Raw genomic sequence first — 20,921 nt, forward strand, 5'->3', positions numbered from 1 at the left:
ATTTATAACAAAGGATCGGTGGCCTCAAAAATCTTAGTTATCAGAACAGACTGGCAGCCCTTTCTCTGTACTCAGTCTCTTACAGGCTCCTTCATGGAGATATATGTCTATCCTTTTCTGCTATGGAAGATCCAACCCTATTTTATTTTCTACTCCTTTGTAGAACTAATGGTATGTCATATACTCTGTTAAAGGAACTAAACCTTCATCAGCAGATAAATAAGACATGTTGGCATGATAGATTCACATCCCAATGTATCCCTCACCTCTGGAACAAACATTTAATACATGTCAGGTAGAATAGCATCCTTACCACCTTCAAGGTAAACCTAGATAATTTGATGGGCAGCTCAAATTCTCTACTGGTCTAGCTTGTCTTCCCCTCACTGAGATTAGATGGAAATAATTTTGAATAGGATTTTTTGCCTAGGTTGAAACGGTCTGAAGACCGATTGACTAATACTTGGCTATGAACCTATTAGCGAAATGGAGAAGTGGTGGAGAATACCACAGGTGATGTAGACGTGTGGTAGTGTGCCACCACAGTAACCATTGCAGAGAATGGCACCATGGCCTCAGACTATAACAAAGTTAGGTTGTCATCATCTTTAGACACTAATGCTGGATTAACAGCAGGCACTACTTTTTACATATTAAGACCCCACAACCCTAGCTACTTTTTTGCAGGATAACAAGCACCCCTGCACCCAATACACCCCCTGCTAATTATATACACAAACTATGAGAATGCAGCGCAGTGGGAAAAGGGCAAACCCCTCTATCTCCACTGTACTGCAATCCTGTGCACCTGAACACAGGAAGCATTTGAAAGGTTTATTTTTGAAGTCTGCAGCCTACAATTCAAGCACTCAAACTCTTGAGAGTATTAACACTTGAATGGAACCCAGATATACATACCTGGATGTACGGACTACCATACGTGCATCCCAGACTTGCTGTAGGAGAGATATGGTGATAGTTAACATCCAGAAGCTCAATGCAGTGGTGTGCCAGAATACCACTGTAGTAACTTACAGACATCTGGTGCATGCATGACAGAGGCATGTGATGTTGCAGTCAGTTCAGCCCCCACATCATGTCCTCTTCAAGATATCAAAGTCCTTTTATTGTCCCGAAGAACTCCTCCAGAAAAGTGAGGGTGGACTTTGATGCTGGATTCTCAACTCTCTCATGCAATAGCCTTGGCTTTTGTGCAGGCATTCAGTATCATATTGGTGACACTGTGATTGGTTATTGTTTCAATCTGTTGTGGCCACCCAAAGAGTTAAGATCTACAACCAGTTCCCATCATGCACATTCTGGGAAGGCCTGCTCAGTCTTTTCATTACTGAGAATCTGCCACCCTGCTCATGGACAGCCTGCAGTAACACCTCAGTATTTGGCTGAGAGAAAATTTCAAGCCTGTAATGCTGCTTTGATACAGTATATGTTTTTGTACAGTAAGACATACACCTATGACCAGTACCTAGGCACATATATGTGTAGCATCAGTTGTACTGCTCTCACACCCTTTGTTGCAGATGTGACCACAACATGTACCATGCCTGCCATACCCCACTATCGTGGGCCACATCTCCACAACAGTCCATTATTGTTAGTGTGGGGATACACAGTATTGTAACATGTACCCTATCATTTGCCTAGACTGACCTAAACACCAACATGTGTCCCACATACATAGCCACATACTGAATCAGTTATCACTTATACTTCCTCCACCCCACCTGATTCTCTACGTATGTCAGCTGAACCACTGTAGCAGTGTGTGTGCAGGCCAACACATCCTTCATAGTGACTGCATACCTGTGTAGCAACTCCACTTCTCACTTTCCCTCATCCATAGATTTTCTTGACCACTGATATCTGGATTAGTACCTTGTCTGTTATCATTCTGCAGTTCAACCTCCCTGTGTTACTTATTCACCTTCTGTAGGCTGCTGTGGAGCAATCCACCCCAAATAAAAAAATCTCAAACACAGCTAGTCACCATTTCTACCTGCTGCCATTGTACCCTTACTATAGCAAATGTGGAACACTTTATGTCTTTATAGATCACTGTAATAATTTCTTCTTGAAAACTTTTGGTTATACTGGCAGGAAATTTCATAGCATGATGAGACCACAATGACAGTGGTTGTTTATATCATACTGTTATGGGGCTCATAGTGCAGTAATTATGCTAATGAATCAATTTTTTTACATATTAGAACAACGCATAGATAGTCCTACAGTGTGCGATGAGACCCATGTCTGTGCACACACATGGTAAACTGTAAATGTGTCTGAGTATGCCTGGATAGTTCCATGACACCTACATAGCCATGGGCTGTTTGCAGTCCAGTCAGCAGCATAGAGGAGTGTGATGCCACGTCAGTGCCATAATTGCAGAATGTTGGCATGCCGCTGCACATTAAGTGGAGATTAAGAGGCACAGTGCCTTGTTGGATGGAGGCACCACTGTTATCTTTTTTTTCTTTCATTTAAATTCATATTTTAGGCAGTGTTGGCTGAAGATCTGATGTGGTGCAGCACTGGCCACCAATGCACCTGCCTTGCCATCACATGTTGTGTTCATAGAGATGTCCAGGCCTGCCTCTCAGTATGGTGCGGAAGGTCATCCTGTGTTGGGGGGGACCCAGAGGGCTAACTGGTGCCCTCTACTGGTGTTCCTTCAGTGGGACTATCAGCTGGCAGCTGAACACGCTGACTGGCAGCCTGCAGCACATCCTTGTGCAACTTGCAGAGTTCTATGGCTTCAAGGTCCTGACCAGTGAGCCAGCAGTGGCTGGACCCAGTCATGGGTATAGCATTGTGCAGCATGGTGGTCAGTCCTCATTCCACTCTATCCCCATTCTTGGTGCTCCCGTTTCATGTGTGTCACTTCCCTCCTCAGTTTATTTTGCAATTCTCCCCATCACCGACTGTCCTCCTGCTGTCAGTGTCTTTCCTTTGTGGACTCCCATTTGTGTTAGCATCTCCTCTGTCAGTCTTTGCCTGTCTTTTATTTTGGTTTGTCTGCCCCTGCTGCCATCCCTATTCCCTCCTTCCTACCCACACCTTCCCCATGCTACCTTTGCCCTCTTCTCTTCTTGAAAGATAAATAAATAAATGGGTGCATGTCCCAGAAAAAAACATTCCCCACTCCCAATGCTACCCCCTTCTTCTAGTCCTTCTGAAGTTCTCCTGCTTGTTTTATTCATAGATTTCATTCCCATTTTCAATAGTAACATAGGAGGGATTTTGGTGTGTAGCCATTGTCTTTGCTCTCATCTGTGCTCATGGTGGTGAGTAATTCTGTTTGTGGACATAATGAGTGACAATCTGTTAAATCAGCGCAATAATGCAAGTATTTATTATTAGATTAAACAAATTACTGCATGGGCAAACGTGTCTCCGACCAAATAAAGGACAAAAAATAGCCAACAAATGTAATGACGCTGCTTGCGTCATCAATAACCCTCAAAGATCCCTTAAAGTACCACACACATAAAAAACATATACCTATATGTATTATCAGATTAACATATGTAGCACAGTATATACCCAACAACGGGAATAACTACCTGATAAACAATCAATAAAACTAGAGAATAAATAGTAACATATACATCATAACCTTTAGATATAATATTAAACTACACTATCTGCACAGACGTCTGTTTCTTAAAGCTGGTTTTATGGAAACAACTCCATTGAGTCCAGAGCCTTTATCTGCTCAGAGTTTTGCTCCCTCACCATTCAGTTGGTCTTCCCAACTTCCCAATAAAAATCGTAGATTTCTTAAAAGGATGCTTTGTTACCCTGAAAATAGTAAAGGGAAGGTAAAGGAAAATGTTGGTACATTCCCATGAAAACTGTAATTTTTGTCAGTATGTGTAAAGTGACCTATTGTGTATACATCCACATACATTAAATAAATATAAATTCAAGGTAAGGGCAGATTGCTCGACCAGGAATTTGGTTTACCTAGCAGAATGTGACTGCTGTGGTAAATTTTATATGGGGAAGACCAACTGAATGCTGAGGGAGTGAGTAAGGGAACATATGTACAGTACAAGAATGAGAAGTACAACTAATGCATTAACAAAATTTACAGTGGGTAATGGCAGATCCCATATATTTAGGTTTAGAGTAATATAGATGGTGGAAGAAAGTGTGAGAAAGGGGGATATTGAGAATCGAACTGAAAGTGCAGAGTTGAGGTGGATCCTGAAACTCCAGGCAGATAAAGGCTCTGGACTCAATGGAGTTGTTTCCATAAAACCATCTTTAAGAAACAGACGTCTGCGCAAATAGTGTGGCTTATCAGGTAGTCATTCCCATTGTTGGGTATGTACTGTGCTACTTATGTTAATCTGATAGTCCATAAATTTATAGGTATATGGTTTTTATGTGTGTGGTGCTTTAAGGGATCTTTGAGGGTTATTGATGAGGCAAGCAGCATCATTACGTGTGTTAACGGGGAAACTGGAATTGAAAATGTGAGTAGAGCTTTTTATTGGTTTATAGTGATTTTAAATTGGCTATTTAATAATGTCTTTGATTTTTTTGTATACTAATGGTCTGGTGAAAGTGCTTACCAACTTTTAAATGTATTAAAGTTCCATTATTTTATGGTTGCTTTGCATCATGTCTTCAATGACATTTGTTGGCTAAGTATTTATTATTGTTGTGTTTGTTGCCTGTGTCTACAGAATTTTGTTTATTACTGTCATGTTAAATGTAGTCTATGTTTTGTATGCGCATTGAGCCCAAAGAAACATAATTTTGCTTGGTTTGTGCTTGTGTGAATCGAAGTGACAATAAAGTTTACTTTGACTTTGACAGTGTCACAAATATGCTACAGGCATACTGCAAGGCCCAGGTTATCAGGTGTCCAACCATAACACTGTACACATGTTTGTACAATTCGCTCTATTTTTACCAACAAATTGCTGACCTTTCCTTTCCTAGCAGTGCAACATTGCCCCTACTGCATTCTTATTCAATGTCAGGCCATTCACCCAACAGTGATTTGTACATTTGCTGATTCTATTCAATGTCATGGGAACTGGACCCTGTGCTAGTACTCAGTGGCATAAAACAAACCGCTAATTCTGAACAAAATGCTGTTCCATTGCAAAACCCATCACACATACACACACAGTCATGTACACTCACCTGCACAACTACATGCAGTTTAGAGAACTACCAACTCACATAATGACATGTCTTATACAGCTGAAAAGTTGATACCACTGTAAATGCAAAGGTAGAATGCAAAAGTTAAATTTGCATGCATGTGATACAAAAGTAACAACACTATTTGGAAAAGCTAAGAAAAAAAGAAATTTGACTTACACTTTCACTCTATTAAGAAACTATAGATGACAGCTAAAGACAGTATTGAACCTGCCACAGATAAACTTCCATTGTGTCTGTTAAGAAAACTGTATACATGCATGTACACACATGCTGAATCTGAAGGGGATTTAGGCAAGAATTGTACTATAACTGAATTAAAATCTAACAACTCCATGAAGCTGACACAGTGTCATATGCCCTAATGCCAATGAGTATGAATTATATGTGTGTAATAGAAATTAATTTTTGGTGTACTTAGAAATCATATATGTTTCAATGTACAACAGGTTTTTATCATTTTCCGTGATGCATCTTTCCGCATCCATGACCCTTGACTGAATTACACAGATTATAATATGTTAATATCACATTTCAGTTAAAGACATCAGAGGACATAATTTTGGCAAGAGTTGGACTGATGAACAAATTTTCTACTGTACCTCTTGGATTTTGCAGTTGTCTTTGTAGATTTGCCCTCCTCCTTCTTCTTGTAAAGGACAAACCACACAGTGACACCTGTCACTACTAACAGTAAGATGATTGCAATGACAACTCCAATAATGATAGCAGTGGATGAAGCAGTGGATGAAGATGCTGAAAAACAAAATACAACAATTATATTTGACTATACAGTTTTGTTTTCTGTTATATGCATGGAAGGGTGAAGTTTCACATGAGACAAAATACTTTGTAATTACAGAATAAAGAGATTGGTTTTGATATAAGAATTATTAAAATATTTTTTATGCCACTGAGTTTTGCAAAATAGTACCTTTATTTTGCTTTGATATTATATTGTTTCATTTTTATAAAGCAAAACAAATATATTCCCTTCTCTGATAACACGTATGTGAATAAAAGGTTTCAACAAGCCAAAAGTAATGTGCTTAAGTCCAAGGTGTAAAGTAAAAGACTATTATTCCAGTTTGCTCTGCTTTATGACTTTAAAGTTTTGCCAGAATGAAAACCTGGACACAGCTGAAGTTTTACCACACTGAAAACCTGGACACAGCTAAAGTTTTACCAAACTGAAAACCTGGACACAGCAAGGAGGATGTGAAGGCATATGACATCCTCCCCTCGTGACGCAATGACAGAGTAATTTCATTCATTTCACTGTCTAATATTTATATCAGAGTAAGCAAATGGGACAAAACATTTTTCTATACTTGTTAAATCAGTTTAATATAAGCCTCTTAAATGGCATGGTTGCTGTTTTTCCATTTTATTACACCATTTTGTTCACATTAATTATTCCTTAATGTTAGGACCTGCACACTATTAAGTGAAAATTGTTTTAGAAGCCTAGAAACATAATAATATTTAGTGCAGAGCCGGTCATATTGCTAGGGTACATATTATCTCTGCATAGTGCCCTATTACTCCCACCTTCTCCCCTTATCTTCCACTTGAACTTACTGTCACTATTACTTCAAGGCTCTTACAAAATGGGCTTTAGAAAAACACCAATGGATGTTCAGACTTCAGGGCACAAATTAATACACAGGTTTAGTCCCCTGAAAAACTAAACCACTTATTTATGGCATGAACTCTATGACCCAACAGAAAAAAAATCACTGCTGCTATTTTTCATTCTCAGTAATGGCACCCACCCACACACAGGACACGTTCATAGATATGTTTTCAGGGACATGACAGCAAAGAAAATAACAGTGTGCCGATAAAATACATGCTGACTTTATTTTAACGTCATGCTCTGTACAAGGAGGGAACCTTTGGGTGTATATTGCGCAGGTATTGTCTAGTTAATGATGATGATGCTGTTGCTAAGCTACAAGTTGTTTTAATTAATACTTTTTCTAGAGTAGATTGTACTTAATCATGACAATACACCTAATTCCATACCCTAGGAGCAGATATCCTCAAAAGGGCCACAGCAGAGCTCACAAGGTTCATGTCAATTAATTATTTGATTGGACTGTACCTTTAAACTTACCATAGCCAAGATTAACCAGTTTACTGATAACAAGTGCACATCAGCTTCAATGTAAGTCCTTCTGGCTAACTTATAACGGACTCAGTAGATGAGTACCCTTCAGACATATCCCTGTTAAGATTGTGCACATGACTTCGCATACACATGACTTATGACTTGTGACTTGACAGTGATGGATGCATGGCTGGTTGGCTGGTTGGATGGATAGAGCTGTCTTAAAAATACTTCATTAGTATTTTCTTTTGTACAATAAACTCATACTGGAACTTAGTATTTTATACCTGAATAGAAGAATTTATTTAAACTATGCTCTCTTTACAGTTTGCTTGAAACAATTTTCATAAATCTACTAAATATAACCTGTAATATATAAACTATACAATTGTTTAAAAATGTTAAAGGACTTTAATTTTCTTTTGTCCACTGTAAAGACGGCTGATATACACATATCAGTGTTATGCTAAATTGTTTCTGTAGCTCTTATTTTGTTTATTTAAAACTGCCATAAATCGTGCAGATTATTATGCAACCATACATTGTACAATAGACTCGCATCAGAAGGAAGCTGCCCCTCCTTCAAAAGGAAAGGCTTCACCTGACTTAACAGCAGTGTATTATTTTTAATGGTGCAGTAAGTGATGCCTTGATGTAGCAAATAAACTGTCTGCAAAAGTGTTTGACAACTTTTATATTTTTGGTCTAAATTGCTTCTTTAACAAAAGTTATATCCCCTATACTGTTTCAGATGAGATGGCTACATGTGATAGTCCCTAGTATAGTTAAAACAAGAGCAGTAAATTAGTTTTAATTGACTTCAAATTTGGTCAGAAGTTTTGCTTCTTAGTCAGGGAAATTGTGAAACTTTGATCAAGGCCGATTAATCCTAGAATTAGTACATTTAAAGATGCAGAAGTTTTGGGGTGCAAGGACATTTTTGTCAACAATGTGCAATGTCAACTTAATAGGCCTGATTATTCAATGTGTGACATTTGTTAGTGTGATATTTAGACAGGTAGCTATTTCACACTTCCTACAAGGTCAGAAAAAAAAACAAGTGACAGCCAAGGGCCAGGCATTACAGACTCAATATTTCAGGCAGAGGTCCTTGTTTTCCAGTGTCTCTTATTAATGCCCACCCTGGAGGTTGTTAGTATGCTTATAAAATCAGTTACCTGTTAAGTAGTTTTACATTTGTTGTATACATTTAAGTTAATCTTAGAAAATACTTCTTCCGTCAAATGTTTCAAATATGTTTAGTGAGATACCTACTGAAGGGAGCATTATATTTAATAAATGTAATAATTGGCCTGATCTACGCTGAGTATAAGAGAGTGATTAGATATTTAGACCTTGATTGTATTCCTTTGGCAGTAAGCAGAGGTGTCAATATTTGGGAGGGGGTATGGGTGTCAGAGTGACTTAACCCTACAGTTTACCATCATCTGCAAACTTTGTTAGCCAGAAGTCTTGGCTGTCTATTTGGAGTTCTGAGAAGTAAAGACTAAAAAGAGAAGGCCCCAATGTAGAGCCCTGATGGGCACCACCAGTCACTTCCTTACTTTCTAATGAAGCATCTGCAACTCATGGTGTATGGTGTCTGTCTTTCAGCCAGTTTGCTATCCATTTCATCACATATGGATCAATTTTTAAAGCATTTAGCATCTGTATGATACTAGCATGGCGGATAGTATGCCATGGCCAGATCAAGATATGCCATATGCATCACATGTCCACCACCAACAGCCTCTATAACCATGTATGTATAAAAGATCAACATAAGCTGGCTGTCTGGGCACGCAGTATACAAGATCTATGGAATTCACTGGGAGGGTTAAAAGTATTTAACTAGCTTAAAGGGGTGAATGTCACGAAATGATTCCTCTGTACTTAATGATAGTTGCAAATGACAGAGGAGGGGGAGGGAGAGAATTTTATAGTCAAATTAACAAGGGGCAGACAACACAGACACTAGGTTTAATATATAACAAAAACAGGGAGGGAGGAGGGATTTTTTTCAGCCACTTAGCTCTGTTGATGAGTAGCTTAGAATTGGGAAAATATATTTGTAGGCATGATAAATAGTAATTGGGTTTTAGACACATTACTCCATTGCCTGGAAGCAATCGCAACTTAGCCTCGCTTCCACTTCTGACAGAAAAGAAAAAGAGGATTTAATGCAAGAAAATTAGACCACTTAAATTAAAAAAATGGCTATTTGCTAGAATTAATGAATACAGGAATAAGGAGGTTTAAAAAAACACTTTACCCACGTTACAAAACACTGATTAAAATAATAATTTAAACTGCTAAAACACATGCATCTGTAACTTAAATGGAAAAAAAAAACAAGAAGGAAATCAACAAAAACAGATAAAGACTATCAAAATGAACTTAAAAACAGATAAGAAATTAGACTTTTTCAGCTACTTAGCTGTTAATGAGTAGCTTGAAAAGGGCAAAAACACAACTGCAGGCTTCACAAATATCTCTTGGGCCTCAGACAAAAGCAATTACACAACTATCTTTCCCGGAAGCAATCACAACTTATGCAACTTAGCCTAGCTTCCAAATGTGCCACAAAAAAGTATTTAATTAAAAAAGCTAGACCACTTAAATTGTTGAATGGCAAAAACAGTTCAGCTATTTATTGGAATCACTGAATACAAGTCTAAACATATTTTAAAACACTTTACCCAGATATTAAACATACCCACTCCATCTGGAGCTATTGTGGGAGTGAGGGCTAGTTAAATGTCTCCAAAACTAATTGAAATACATTACTCTGTGCAATATTTCTGCCAGATGAGTAGATGGACATGTTTCTTAACAAATTTGTCTGTTGTTATGGTGGTGGTGGTGGTAGGTACACCTGAAAGTGTCTTGCTTGAAACTGGTTAAAAAATTTCCAGTTTTTCCAAACTAGGCAGTTAGTCATGCCTACCACACCAACTCCTTCGGTGGGTTTTGGGTTGCTGGGAGCTTTTATGTATGTATACTGATTCCAGTTAATTGAAACATATTATATACCATTGGCAGTATTTCTTTCAGCCCATCTGTCAATTCTATTAACCATACTAACATCAAGTACCTGTTTCAGGGAGAGGGGCTTCTTGATTTTGTTCAGAATAGTTGAAACACATTATTGCAGGCAACATTTCTGTCAGCTAGTTACTCAGTCATGTTTATAATACCACTATCAGTAGTGGCTGTTGCGGTAGTGGTGATGATGAATATGCTGAATTTGTGGTTTTGGAACTAGATATAATTTATTACTAGGGGCATTATTTTTCAGATGGCCAGTCATTCACATTTATCATGCTCACTTCATTTGTTGTTAGTGTTGGACATCTTGCTGAATGTGTCTTTCAGAGTACCAAAAGTACATTACTGTTTCCAATATTGCTCTTGGTAGGCTGTCATGTTTATCTTATCCATTCCAAATGTGGCTATTGCTGTATGTGTGTTATTTGAAAAGTACTTCACTATAGGCAATGTTTCTGTTAACTAACCAGAGATCCATGCCTGGCACACTCACTCTTGCCCTGGTTACTGTGGAAAATCTAGGATGGCTGGATATAGATTACAAGATTGTAGTTAGCCTACATTACAATTTAACAGTGTTTTTCTTGACTTCCAAATCAGTAATAATTACCATATATACTGTAATTCAACTGTGGTTTCTGCCAAGCTGAGGGAGATATTACCATAAATTTTGTTTGAAATAAGTTCATATTACTAGACACAATATCTCTCTCATCTGACCAGTCATTCATGTTTACCATACCCTCTCCAGTTTTTTATTACTATGGGCAATGAGGGGCATTAGCTGGATATGTTGAAAAATAAACAGATATATTACTGTAGGCAATATATATGTAAACTGGCAACTTAATTCATGCACTTCAGCCATGACTGTTGCAGGGATGGAGGGCTTGTTGGATGAAAGTTTTCAGATACTAGCTTAAAGGAGGATACTGGTTAATATTTTTTTGAATGGCTAATCAGTCATATTTATTGTACTCACTTCACAAGGGAATTGTGGGGGCTATTCTAGTTTACCAAACCCAATTGGACTGTGTTTTTTTATGGTGGTGGTGAACTTTTTACAAGTGGTGGTTAACTTAACTAAAACTATTCCTCTGGGTAATACTTTTGCCAAGTGGTACCTAAGTTATTTGCTATACCTGCTCCAGCAGTGGCTTTTGTGGTGGTTTGATGAACATGATATTTTAAAACCAGTTATAATGGATTACTATGAGCAGTGTTTCTGTCATCTGACCAGTCACTCACATTTACATTATCAATTCAGAAATGGAGAATTGGGTGAAAAGTTTGCTTTGTAAGTCACTAAAAGTTCCAGTTTTCTAGTCAGCTCCATTTTCAGTGTAATTTTTGCTGTCTAAATATACTGTTTGTAAGTTGATGAAATACAGATCTAGGGGCAATATTTCTGATTTGGCTAGTCAGTGACATTTACTGCACACATTCCACCTTGGTTGCTGCAATGGTTGCAGGGGCCTTGCTGAATGTGTTGTTTGAAACTAGCTTGACTTGGCAATTACTAATATTTTTCATAAACACTCTTTGTGTGGTTATTCCAGGGACTAGGATGTCTTTCTGTCTAATTACTACTCACCCATGCTTATGGCACCCACTCCATGTGTTCCTGATTTGTGGTGATGGGGCTTTCTGTGTGTCTTTTTTTCAACAAGCTGAACTATATTACTGTAGACAATATTCCTACCTTATTAGCTGCTGTTGTGATGGTGGTAGAGTTGGGCAATATCTTTTCTGAAGCTAGATAAGTAGCACTATGTACCCAGATTAATAATCTTTAATCAGATTGTCTGTTAACTGGGTAGATGGGGTGGTCCATGGACATTTTTCAGCCACATCTTGGCTCATTAGTATGATTGTTATTTAAAGTTTGTACTTGGGAAGATATCATGAAGCATATACTATAAAATAACAAAATTATGCAGCTTGTGTCAGGAATATTACTTAATAGTCAAAAATCAACAAGTAAGCTCAGCAGAGCCAGAACTGAAAATCTGATAACCTCTTAAGAAGTACAGGGATGAAATAAAGACAGTGGTGATATGCCACATTGGTAGGATAACGAAAGACATGAGATTCAAATGACTTGTTATTAGTGTTATTAGCAATATGAGAGTTTACTACAAAGGAAAATGGTACAGAAGAAAAGTGTCATTAATAGTTGCACAGTGAAGAAAACATGGTGAATATGGGGACCATGTGAGTGGTTTATGGAAAGCTTATTTACATGTAGTAGAATATAAATCATACTGCATGACAACATTTCATAAACACTAAAACATAAAATAGCAGATAAATTATTTAGAAAGCTTTGCTATGTTTTTTTGTGTGTTTACCATATCTACTGCAATTGTACCCATTATGTGGGTGGGGGCCTGCTTAATGTGTTTGAAACTATCTGAATTATATTACTAAGAGCAAGATTTCAATCAGTTGGCCAATCAATCCTGTTTATTATGGCTACATTGTGGCTTTTGTGGGAATGGGAATCTTGTGAAATGTGTGCTGCTTGAAGCAAAGCAAAATGCACAATTATAAGCAATAGTTCGTAGCTACTCAGTTTTCAGACTTATTTTAATAATGGCTGTGGACTCAAGGTCTTGCTGGATAAATGCTGTTTAAAACTAACAAACATGACTAATGACAATATTTCTTATCTGGCTACACACACCATTTGGGGTGCACAATGACAGTATATGACAGAGGTAGCAGATACATAACTGTCTGTGGATTCTATTTCCTCTGTGAGTACATCAGCAGTGGCTGCATCTACCATCATGGCTCCCCAGTATTGGTTCAGGATTAGATATCAAGACTTCACTGGGCATGGAACCTGCAACTTCAAACTACTGCCTAGGTATGGAGGTTCATCATTAGATAGTAAGGATGTTGTGAACATCACATCTTGAATGGATGTTGTTCAAACAATGAATTATTTTACAAACTACAGAAGGATCATCAGTAGGATGAGAATAAATAAGCAAATGGTATTCTGTTATGTACTATTTTGTTTCGTATCACAGTGCTGTGTCCTTTGTGCCTATTCCAGTTTGTTGGCTAGCCAATGGAAAGTGGTAAATGGTGTTAAAGGCAGGAACATTTTGACGCTGAAAAAAGCAATGCATTCTTTCTTCTGACTCTCAAGGATGGTTTCACTGAAGTGGGAGAGGGTGGTCCAGGAGTAGGTTTACTAGTCATGGCAGTGGTATTTGAGCAAATGCATGCAGACACTGGAATGTTCTACAGTGCTTGCTGGTGGTTCACCAACATAACTGTCTATGTCCCTGGAAAGGTAGAGGACATGAACGCGGCATGGGATGTCAGAACTAGGGGTGGGCTGCCTGGTAAGCTGCGTACAGACGTTGTGACCATTCTTGCATCCCTATTCATCTTATAAAAAGTGTAAAAATGTAAGTAAGATAAAAATATGGCTAGAAATAAGTGTAGTGGGTTGGTACCTAAGGATAATAGCAAAGTTTTTGTGGTTACTACTTATAATATTTTAGGTGAACAGGTCAAAGAAATTATTAAGTATTATTGGGTCTTCTTATTAAAATTTAAGGAGTTTGTAGATGTGTTGGGGAATACCATTTTGTTTTCTTATAAATGGGGTCATATTATTAAGGATTAAACAGTTCATAGCAGATGTAAAATGCCCATAGATAACCTAATTATTCAGCCTGGCCATGTTGGAACTTTTCCATATAACAATTGTATTATTTGTAGATACAGTGTGAGGACATTTGATAGTATCAATGGAATTTCTTTTACACCTGTTGGCAAATGTTGTTGTTACACAGAGGATACTGTTTATGCACTAGAGTGCCCATGTAAAATGTTTTATACTGGGAAAAGCAAGAGGGCCTTCAAACTCAGGTTACAAGAACATGTTAAGGATATAAGCAATGATAAACCTGAAAGCACTATTGCTATACATTTTAAACTTTACCATGCTAGTGATCCAAAAGGTCTCAGTGGGAATGATTTAAAAAAATAAATAAATGCACGTGAAAGATATTTAACTATTATATAAAGAGACTGTATTTATTTTAAAGTTTGCAACCCTGACACCTGCTGGCTTAAATGTAGAATGCAATTGGAAACTGCTTGTTTAATGTTTTAATTGCTTTAATTGTTTTAATCGATTAATTATGTAGTTAGGGACGGATGTTTGTTTGTATTCAAGCTGTGTGATTTTGTGTATCTTTACTCCATGAAGGCTTTTTCTGAGCTGAGGAGCTAGAGTGTTTTATTGTTTAAATAAATTTGGTGAACTGGGTTTTTGTTGTTTGATTTGCATTTTTGTTGTTGTTGTTTGTGATAATTGCTATGTCCCTGAGAAGGCAGAGGACATGAATGCAGCATGGAATGCCAGACATGGGAGTATGCTGCCTGGTAAGCTGTGCACAGACTTTGTGACTATTCTTGCATCCCTATTGATCTTATAAAAACTCCATGCTGTTGGCTTCACTTCTTGGGGAAACACTGAGGTTAACAGATCTCCCATGATGATCATCTGTTCAGTACCATGTGCACCACTACAACAAAACCATATATAGCTAGTTACCTCAGGTACTACAGGCTTGTCATGCATGTGGATTAGATACATACATTTTACTGTTTAAGTCATGCTATTTGTATGTTGCTTTGCATGTAACTTTATCACAAATTCACTTGGGATAGAAATGTCTTTATTGTCATTGTTGACATTTATTCACAAGTAATTCCTTGGCTAAGAGTAATTATGTGCATTTCATTGCAGACTATAGTCAAATGTCTGGGATGACAAAGCATAAAGCCTGATAGCCAAAGAATGTGCAACTATGTTGTAATGTTGCATATAGCTAGAGAAACATATTGTGGGAGCACTCTGTACTTGAGGGGAGGACAATGGCATTCTGACAGAGGTGCCAGTTGTGGAAGTGGGAAAAGAAATCTAAAGCACCTTCTGTGACTTTCTAGGACAGCAAAGTATAGTAAGAGATGATAAAATATCACAGAAAGCAAGGCTCATAGGTTGATAGGTGTTTACTAGACTAACGACCACAAGGGTCTTTTTAAGCCTAGCCATGCATCCCAAATCTCTGATGAGTTCTGATACCCTTGATAAGTGTAAGCATGGGCCTGGGAGATGAACCATTTACAGGTTACCTGTTTGCATCAGAGATATAGGTGCCAAACCAGTGATGAATTTCTGGTTTCCCATCCAATTGTCCAAGTTGCACTTGAATTGAATTAGGGAGGAACTCTGCTTCACATGGATGAGGAGCCTGTTCCATAGACAGGGTAGTCTCTGGGATACATGCCTGTCTCTCCAGCAGGTCCTATTTATATCACAGGCAAGGTTTAAGTCTTTGGAATGGGTAATTCTGGTACTGTTTGTTTTGTGGATATTCAGGAGGTCCATCAGAATGGGGTCTGACAATGCCCTGTATGCCAGGCATAGATCTCCCCTCAAAAGCCTGTAGGAGACAGAATACAGGGATAGGGCCTTAAGATGATCTGCATAGGACATATTACTTATGCCCTAAATTCTTTTAGTGAGGAACCTCTGTGGACATTCCAGTTGTTGGATATGCCTGATTAGGTACATACCAAAGGGGGCATTGTACTCAATGACAGATCTGATGAATGCTGAATATAGTGGAACAATGACTTCATTGGACTTAGATGCCATACTTTTGTTTATGATGATTTCCTCACCACTGTAAACACGTGATGATCAAAGGCTAGATTACTACCTATGTGTATCCCTAAGTCCCTGACTCCTGGGTCAAGTCTAAGGGGTGTGTTGTCAATATGATAGTTACCAGGGATGGATGACTTCCCAAAGGATAATATTATACATTTCTTGGCATTTAGTTTTAGTCCATGACTCTGACACCAGTTGTTTGTCTGTATCAACCCCTCCTGGAGAACATTTGTGTCAGTGTGAGAGTCAATGACAGCTCCTAATTTGCAATCATCTGCAAATTTTGTCAGCCAGAGACCATTGACAATGGCCTTGACTTCTGAGAAGTAAATGCCAAAAAGGAGTGGTCCATGGACTGATCCATGAGGGACTTAACTTGTGACTGGCCTCTTTGTAGAGGTGGAACCCCAATTCTAACTTCCTGGATCCTGTCTGTGAGTCAGTTGGCTATCCATTGAGTAACATACGGGTTTGTACCTAACCTCTTGAGTTTTTCAACAATGCCCAAGTGGGGTATTGTGTCAAATGCCTTGGCCAGGTCAAGGTAGGCAGTGTGAGCGAGGTGCTGAAGGACTAGTTTTGCTGCCACAAGAGTCAGATTTCTCTGTTTGATGTATGTTGCCAGTCATAGCTGGGTAGACAGCTGAGACTGCAGGAACATAAAATGTGAATACTCTGGATGACTGAGAGAGTAAACATGGGAGGACTGCCTGGCATGGGACATGAAACTTAAAAAAAAAGTAAGTGTTTAAAGAGGCTAAATAATCTCAGGTCTTTTCCAAATGTTCCAAAGACATGCATCTGGATCATTTCTCCCTGGGCCTCCGCTGAAAACAGGCTCTGTGGAACCTAGTCGGACTTTCCCGGTCAACAAATGATAAATAAATAAAATAAATAAATAAAAATAAAAAAATAAACTTTTACAACTCAAAGAAATGTTCTATACTTTATGTAAAACACAGACAAATTCACATCTGTAGCAGGCACTACATAATGACACTTACTGAGACTGTGAATGTTAGCAGTATTTCACATTACTCACATTTTACATTAATGCAAATGAGATCTGACAGTAGACACTGTGGCCTTACAATGCATAATGAGGAACAGAAGGATTACCAAAAAAAACAAAATGGCATCAATATATTCATCCCAGTGATGGCATTTACAATTAGAACAAAACTAAATTGATGAATGACTAGTTCATAGGTGCATACTAGGCTAATGACCACTAGACCACTTGTAAGCCTAGCTGTGCAATACAAATGTGGCCCACAAATTTGATTTAAATAGGGAGTGATTCACTGATGGTATCTGCCCATCAGAGACATAGATGCCAGACCAGAGGTGAATTTCCAATTACCAATCCATTGGGATAAAGAAGAACTCTACTTCAAATGGATGGAGACCCTGTTCCAGAGAATGTGAATTTTCTGAGAAACATATTTGTCTCTGGAGCATGTCCTATTTATAACATAATCAAAATGTAGGCCTTTTAATCACTAGTAGTTCCTAACTGTTGTTAGTTTTAATGGGATTATGGAGCTGATTTTGATTTCAATTTTGCAGAAAACAGCTTTACGGTCAGACCTTATCAGGAAAGATGAGACATCGGGGGTGCAGCATTCTCCCATACTTGTGTGCAAGAGGTGTAGTATATTGGAGCTTCTAGAGGGTGTATTCACTATTTGGTCAAGGGTGTTTGTATTCATGAAGTCCTGGAATCGCTGTGCCTGTAGATGTGAGATCCTGTAGGATTCCCAGTCTGTAGAGGGGTAGTTAAAGTCTGCCATGACTAGGGTGTTAGGCTGGATGGTAAGCCTCTCCAGTAGGTCCAGGTATGCATTATAAGCTTCTTGGGACATGGAGAGTGATCTTTAACAGGCTAGGATATGCTACAAAATGTTGTCTACGGTGAGCTGCACATGCAGGAACTCAAGCACATCATCCTGTTTGACCACCCTATAGGTATTCCTGTTATTGATGTATACTGAGACACATTCACCTTTAGCCCTTGTCTGTGCAGCTACTGGTCTAAAAGTGTGCAAGACACTGAAACCTTGGCTTGCTGGGGAACTCTCTGCTACTTTAAACCATGTCTTGGTAACTGCACATATGTTTATAGTCTTGAGTGTGAGGAGGGACTGGGGGCAGTGAAGTTTTTTCATTTAGGCTCTTAGCATTGAGCAGTAACACCTTGAGGTTCAGTTCAGTTAATTTTGCTATGTCAGCAGGTTTGTCAATTTGGCATTGTCTAAAATAAGGTACTATGGGGAGGATAACGTTTTAGCCAGTATTCAAAAACCGAGAGAGGAAAGGTGCAAACCATCTTTAGTAAAGCGAAGTGGTCTGTTAACCATGTCCTCCCAAGTTGTCAAGTAATTTATCCCCTTACAATAACACCAGAAAGACAGACATTTGTTGAAATCAATCATTTTTTGCACATATTCTGGTATCATACTTGGTTATGGTAATATGCTGCTCAATGCTAGGGTCATACCAGCCAGAGACACATAGTCTGAAAGCTGCATAATGTATATAGTAAAGGGAGGTAGATGTCAGGTTATTTACACCTATATGGACTATGATGGAATCATACTGGCACCTGTGGAGTACTGACTTGAGTACATCATGCATGATTTGGTGGATCCTGTCTCCAGATAAGCACATAATAGTTATCTCCTCCTTATTTAACCTGGTTAGAGGGACATCATTTTATCTTACAATGGAGTCCCCTTTGAAGAGAGTCCTGGGAAGTGTGTTTGCTTGCCTTAGGGGTTAAGCATTTAAGGCTCAACTGAGAGTGACAGTATGTGTGATGTTAGGTATTTTTTTTTCTGAGTGCCTTTTGGCTTGCTGAGGCATAGATTTGACAACAGGTGGTCTAGGCAATCTTTATTGTTTAGGAAGATTGCTTTTAAATGCCTCAGGATGGGTGTATGTCAAAACATCAAAACCCCACAATATTGAAGAAAACATCAGAGACAAAAGTATCAAAACCTCACTTCAGCGAATGATCGGATCATCAAATCCATTCCCAGGATAAGTAATCACTCATCCCACAAGTAGTGAAAATGAAATTGTATCATCCCCAACCCACCCAGGTGGGGGGCTACACCCCCACACCCCCACCTAACTAAATATATCAACTCCGAGATTGCACTACAGTTGAGAAAAGGGCAAAGTCCACCTTGTTGTCCAACAGGTTACTTACTGTAGGAATGAATTCTACGATCCGGTCTTTCGCTGAAGTGAGGTTTCAATGCTTTTGTCTCAACTATGTGGTCTTTGATATTCAGGGGTTTTGATGTTTTCAGATAGACCCCTTAGGATATGTTAGTCTATGTGTGAGTTGTATGCTATGTGATGTGGGTGTTGTGTGTGTGGTTTCAACAACCTGATGTGCACTTGTAAGAGTTTATCTTATCTTTCTGTTTCATTGTATAAGTACACCTCTCACATTCTGTGTCTGCTTCTTAAAGGACTAAGTGGTTGTTGGTTTACATGAGGCAGTTACTGCATTGTCTCAAGATGCCCCTATCCACCAAATTGGCTATGGAGAAGTTAGGAAATTGCATATCCATACTGTGCAGTCCATTGATCAGTGAGGTACAAGTGGGTGGTATATTGGGGTTAGAAAGATATTAAGGGTGATTTGTTGGTGCAGACTAATAAGGGTGCTTTATTGGCGCAGATTATGCTAAACAGTACTACATTCTACTAACTTTAATGTTTATACAATACTGAATTCTACTAAATCTGTAGGTATTGCCAATTGATGCTCAACTAGCTGCTCTAACCTTGGTGGCACACAAGGTAATTGTTCTATATTGCTGTTCTACAGGGTACAGTTTTATGGACCATTCTACAGGGAAAATTTGCTTTCTGTGTGTTTGCTACTGTACAGGGCACTGCTAACCCACATAAATATGCAAATTTTATAACAGCACAGAAAAAACAGAAAACTAACTAACTAAAGAGCCCTCTGGCCAATAAAATGACTACACTATGAGTCATTTTGTGTATTTACCAAATCAGATAGACCAGGCAAACACCTCTTGCCATAACATGAATAAACTCAGTTGTCCTGATGTATCAAGACAGTGGAAGAGACCACAAATACAATGTTACAACAAACCAGTTAAACAGCTAGCTGGAAATCCCTTGCTGTAGGCAATTTTAAGACAGTCTTGTCTTACAGCAGTAGCAGTGAGAGGAAGAACAATATGTTTACAAGTAAAAAATCAGTGACATGCACACATAAAAGCAGGTAACAATAGTGATCACTCAGAATAACTTAAGCAAGTACAGTTTAGCAAGCAGTTACTTAACTTTGCCTGGATGACACTGGATACAAATAAAAACACTTCTGGAATGCAGGCTAGGACTCAGCTTTGCTATCTCTAGGAAAATGAGCAGGAGACATGTGGTAAAGGATGCTTACTCAAGAGCAATACTGGTTTGTTGGGTGGGCACTCAGTATCATGGATCTATGGAAAACAATGCATGGGAACATTACATACATAGCTTAAACAACAGTCAACATCAATAAAAGAGGGGATGGACTTTGGAAATCAGGTTACCTTACTGGGTAGAGGCTAGAGCCACAGCCTTATATAACCACTGCAGCTATAAGGTGAGACGGTTGGGAATATTTTTCAAGGGACAAGCAGCCTAGCTAGAGAGGCATCCAATTAAATAAAGCCAGTATTGGAGCTCTTTCAGAAACCTAGCTTAATGTGTTAGTGGGGGATGGGGAAGACACAAAATGCAATTTTAAGTAGGTAAATGATAAGCAGAATATAAAGCACTAAAGCAGAAACTGGAGCAGGGATAATTATCTCACTATTG

At 38.5% G+C, this 20,921-nt stretch overlaps 1 protein-coding gene across 1 annotated transcript in view; it reads right to left on the bottom strand.

Moving 5' to 3' along the window:
• LOC122789772 (V-set and immunoglobulin domain-containing protein 1-like) overlaps positions 1-20,921 on the bottom strand; it is a 282,372-nt gene that overhangs the window by 10,974 nt on the left and 250,477 nt on the right. Inside the window, exon 6 of the mRNA XM_044057211.1 lies at positions 5,805-5,958. Coding sequence (XP_043913146.1) covers positions 5,805-5,958 — 154 coding nt within the window. The remainder of the gene's footprint in view (positions 1-5,804; positions 5,959-20,921) is intronic.

This window comes from Protopterus annectens, chromosome 15.part0, assembly GCF_019279795.1.
Source record: "Protopterus annectens isolate FY-2018-M chromosome 15.part0, PAN1.0, whole genome shotgun sequence".
Lineage (NCBI taxonomy): Eukaryota > Metazoa > Chordata > Ceratodontiformes > Protopteridae > Protopterus > Protopterus annectens.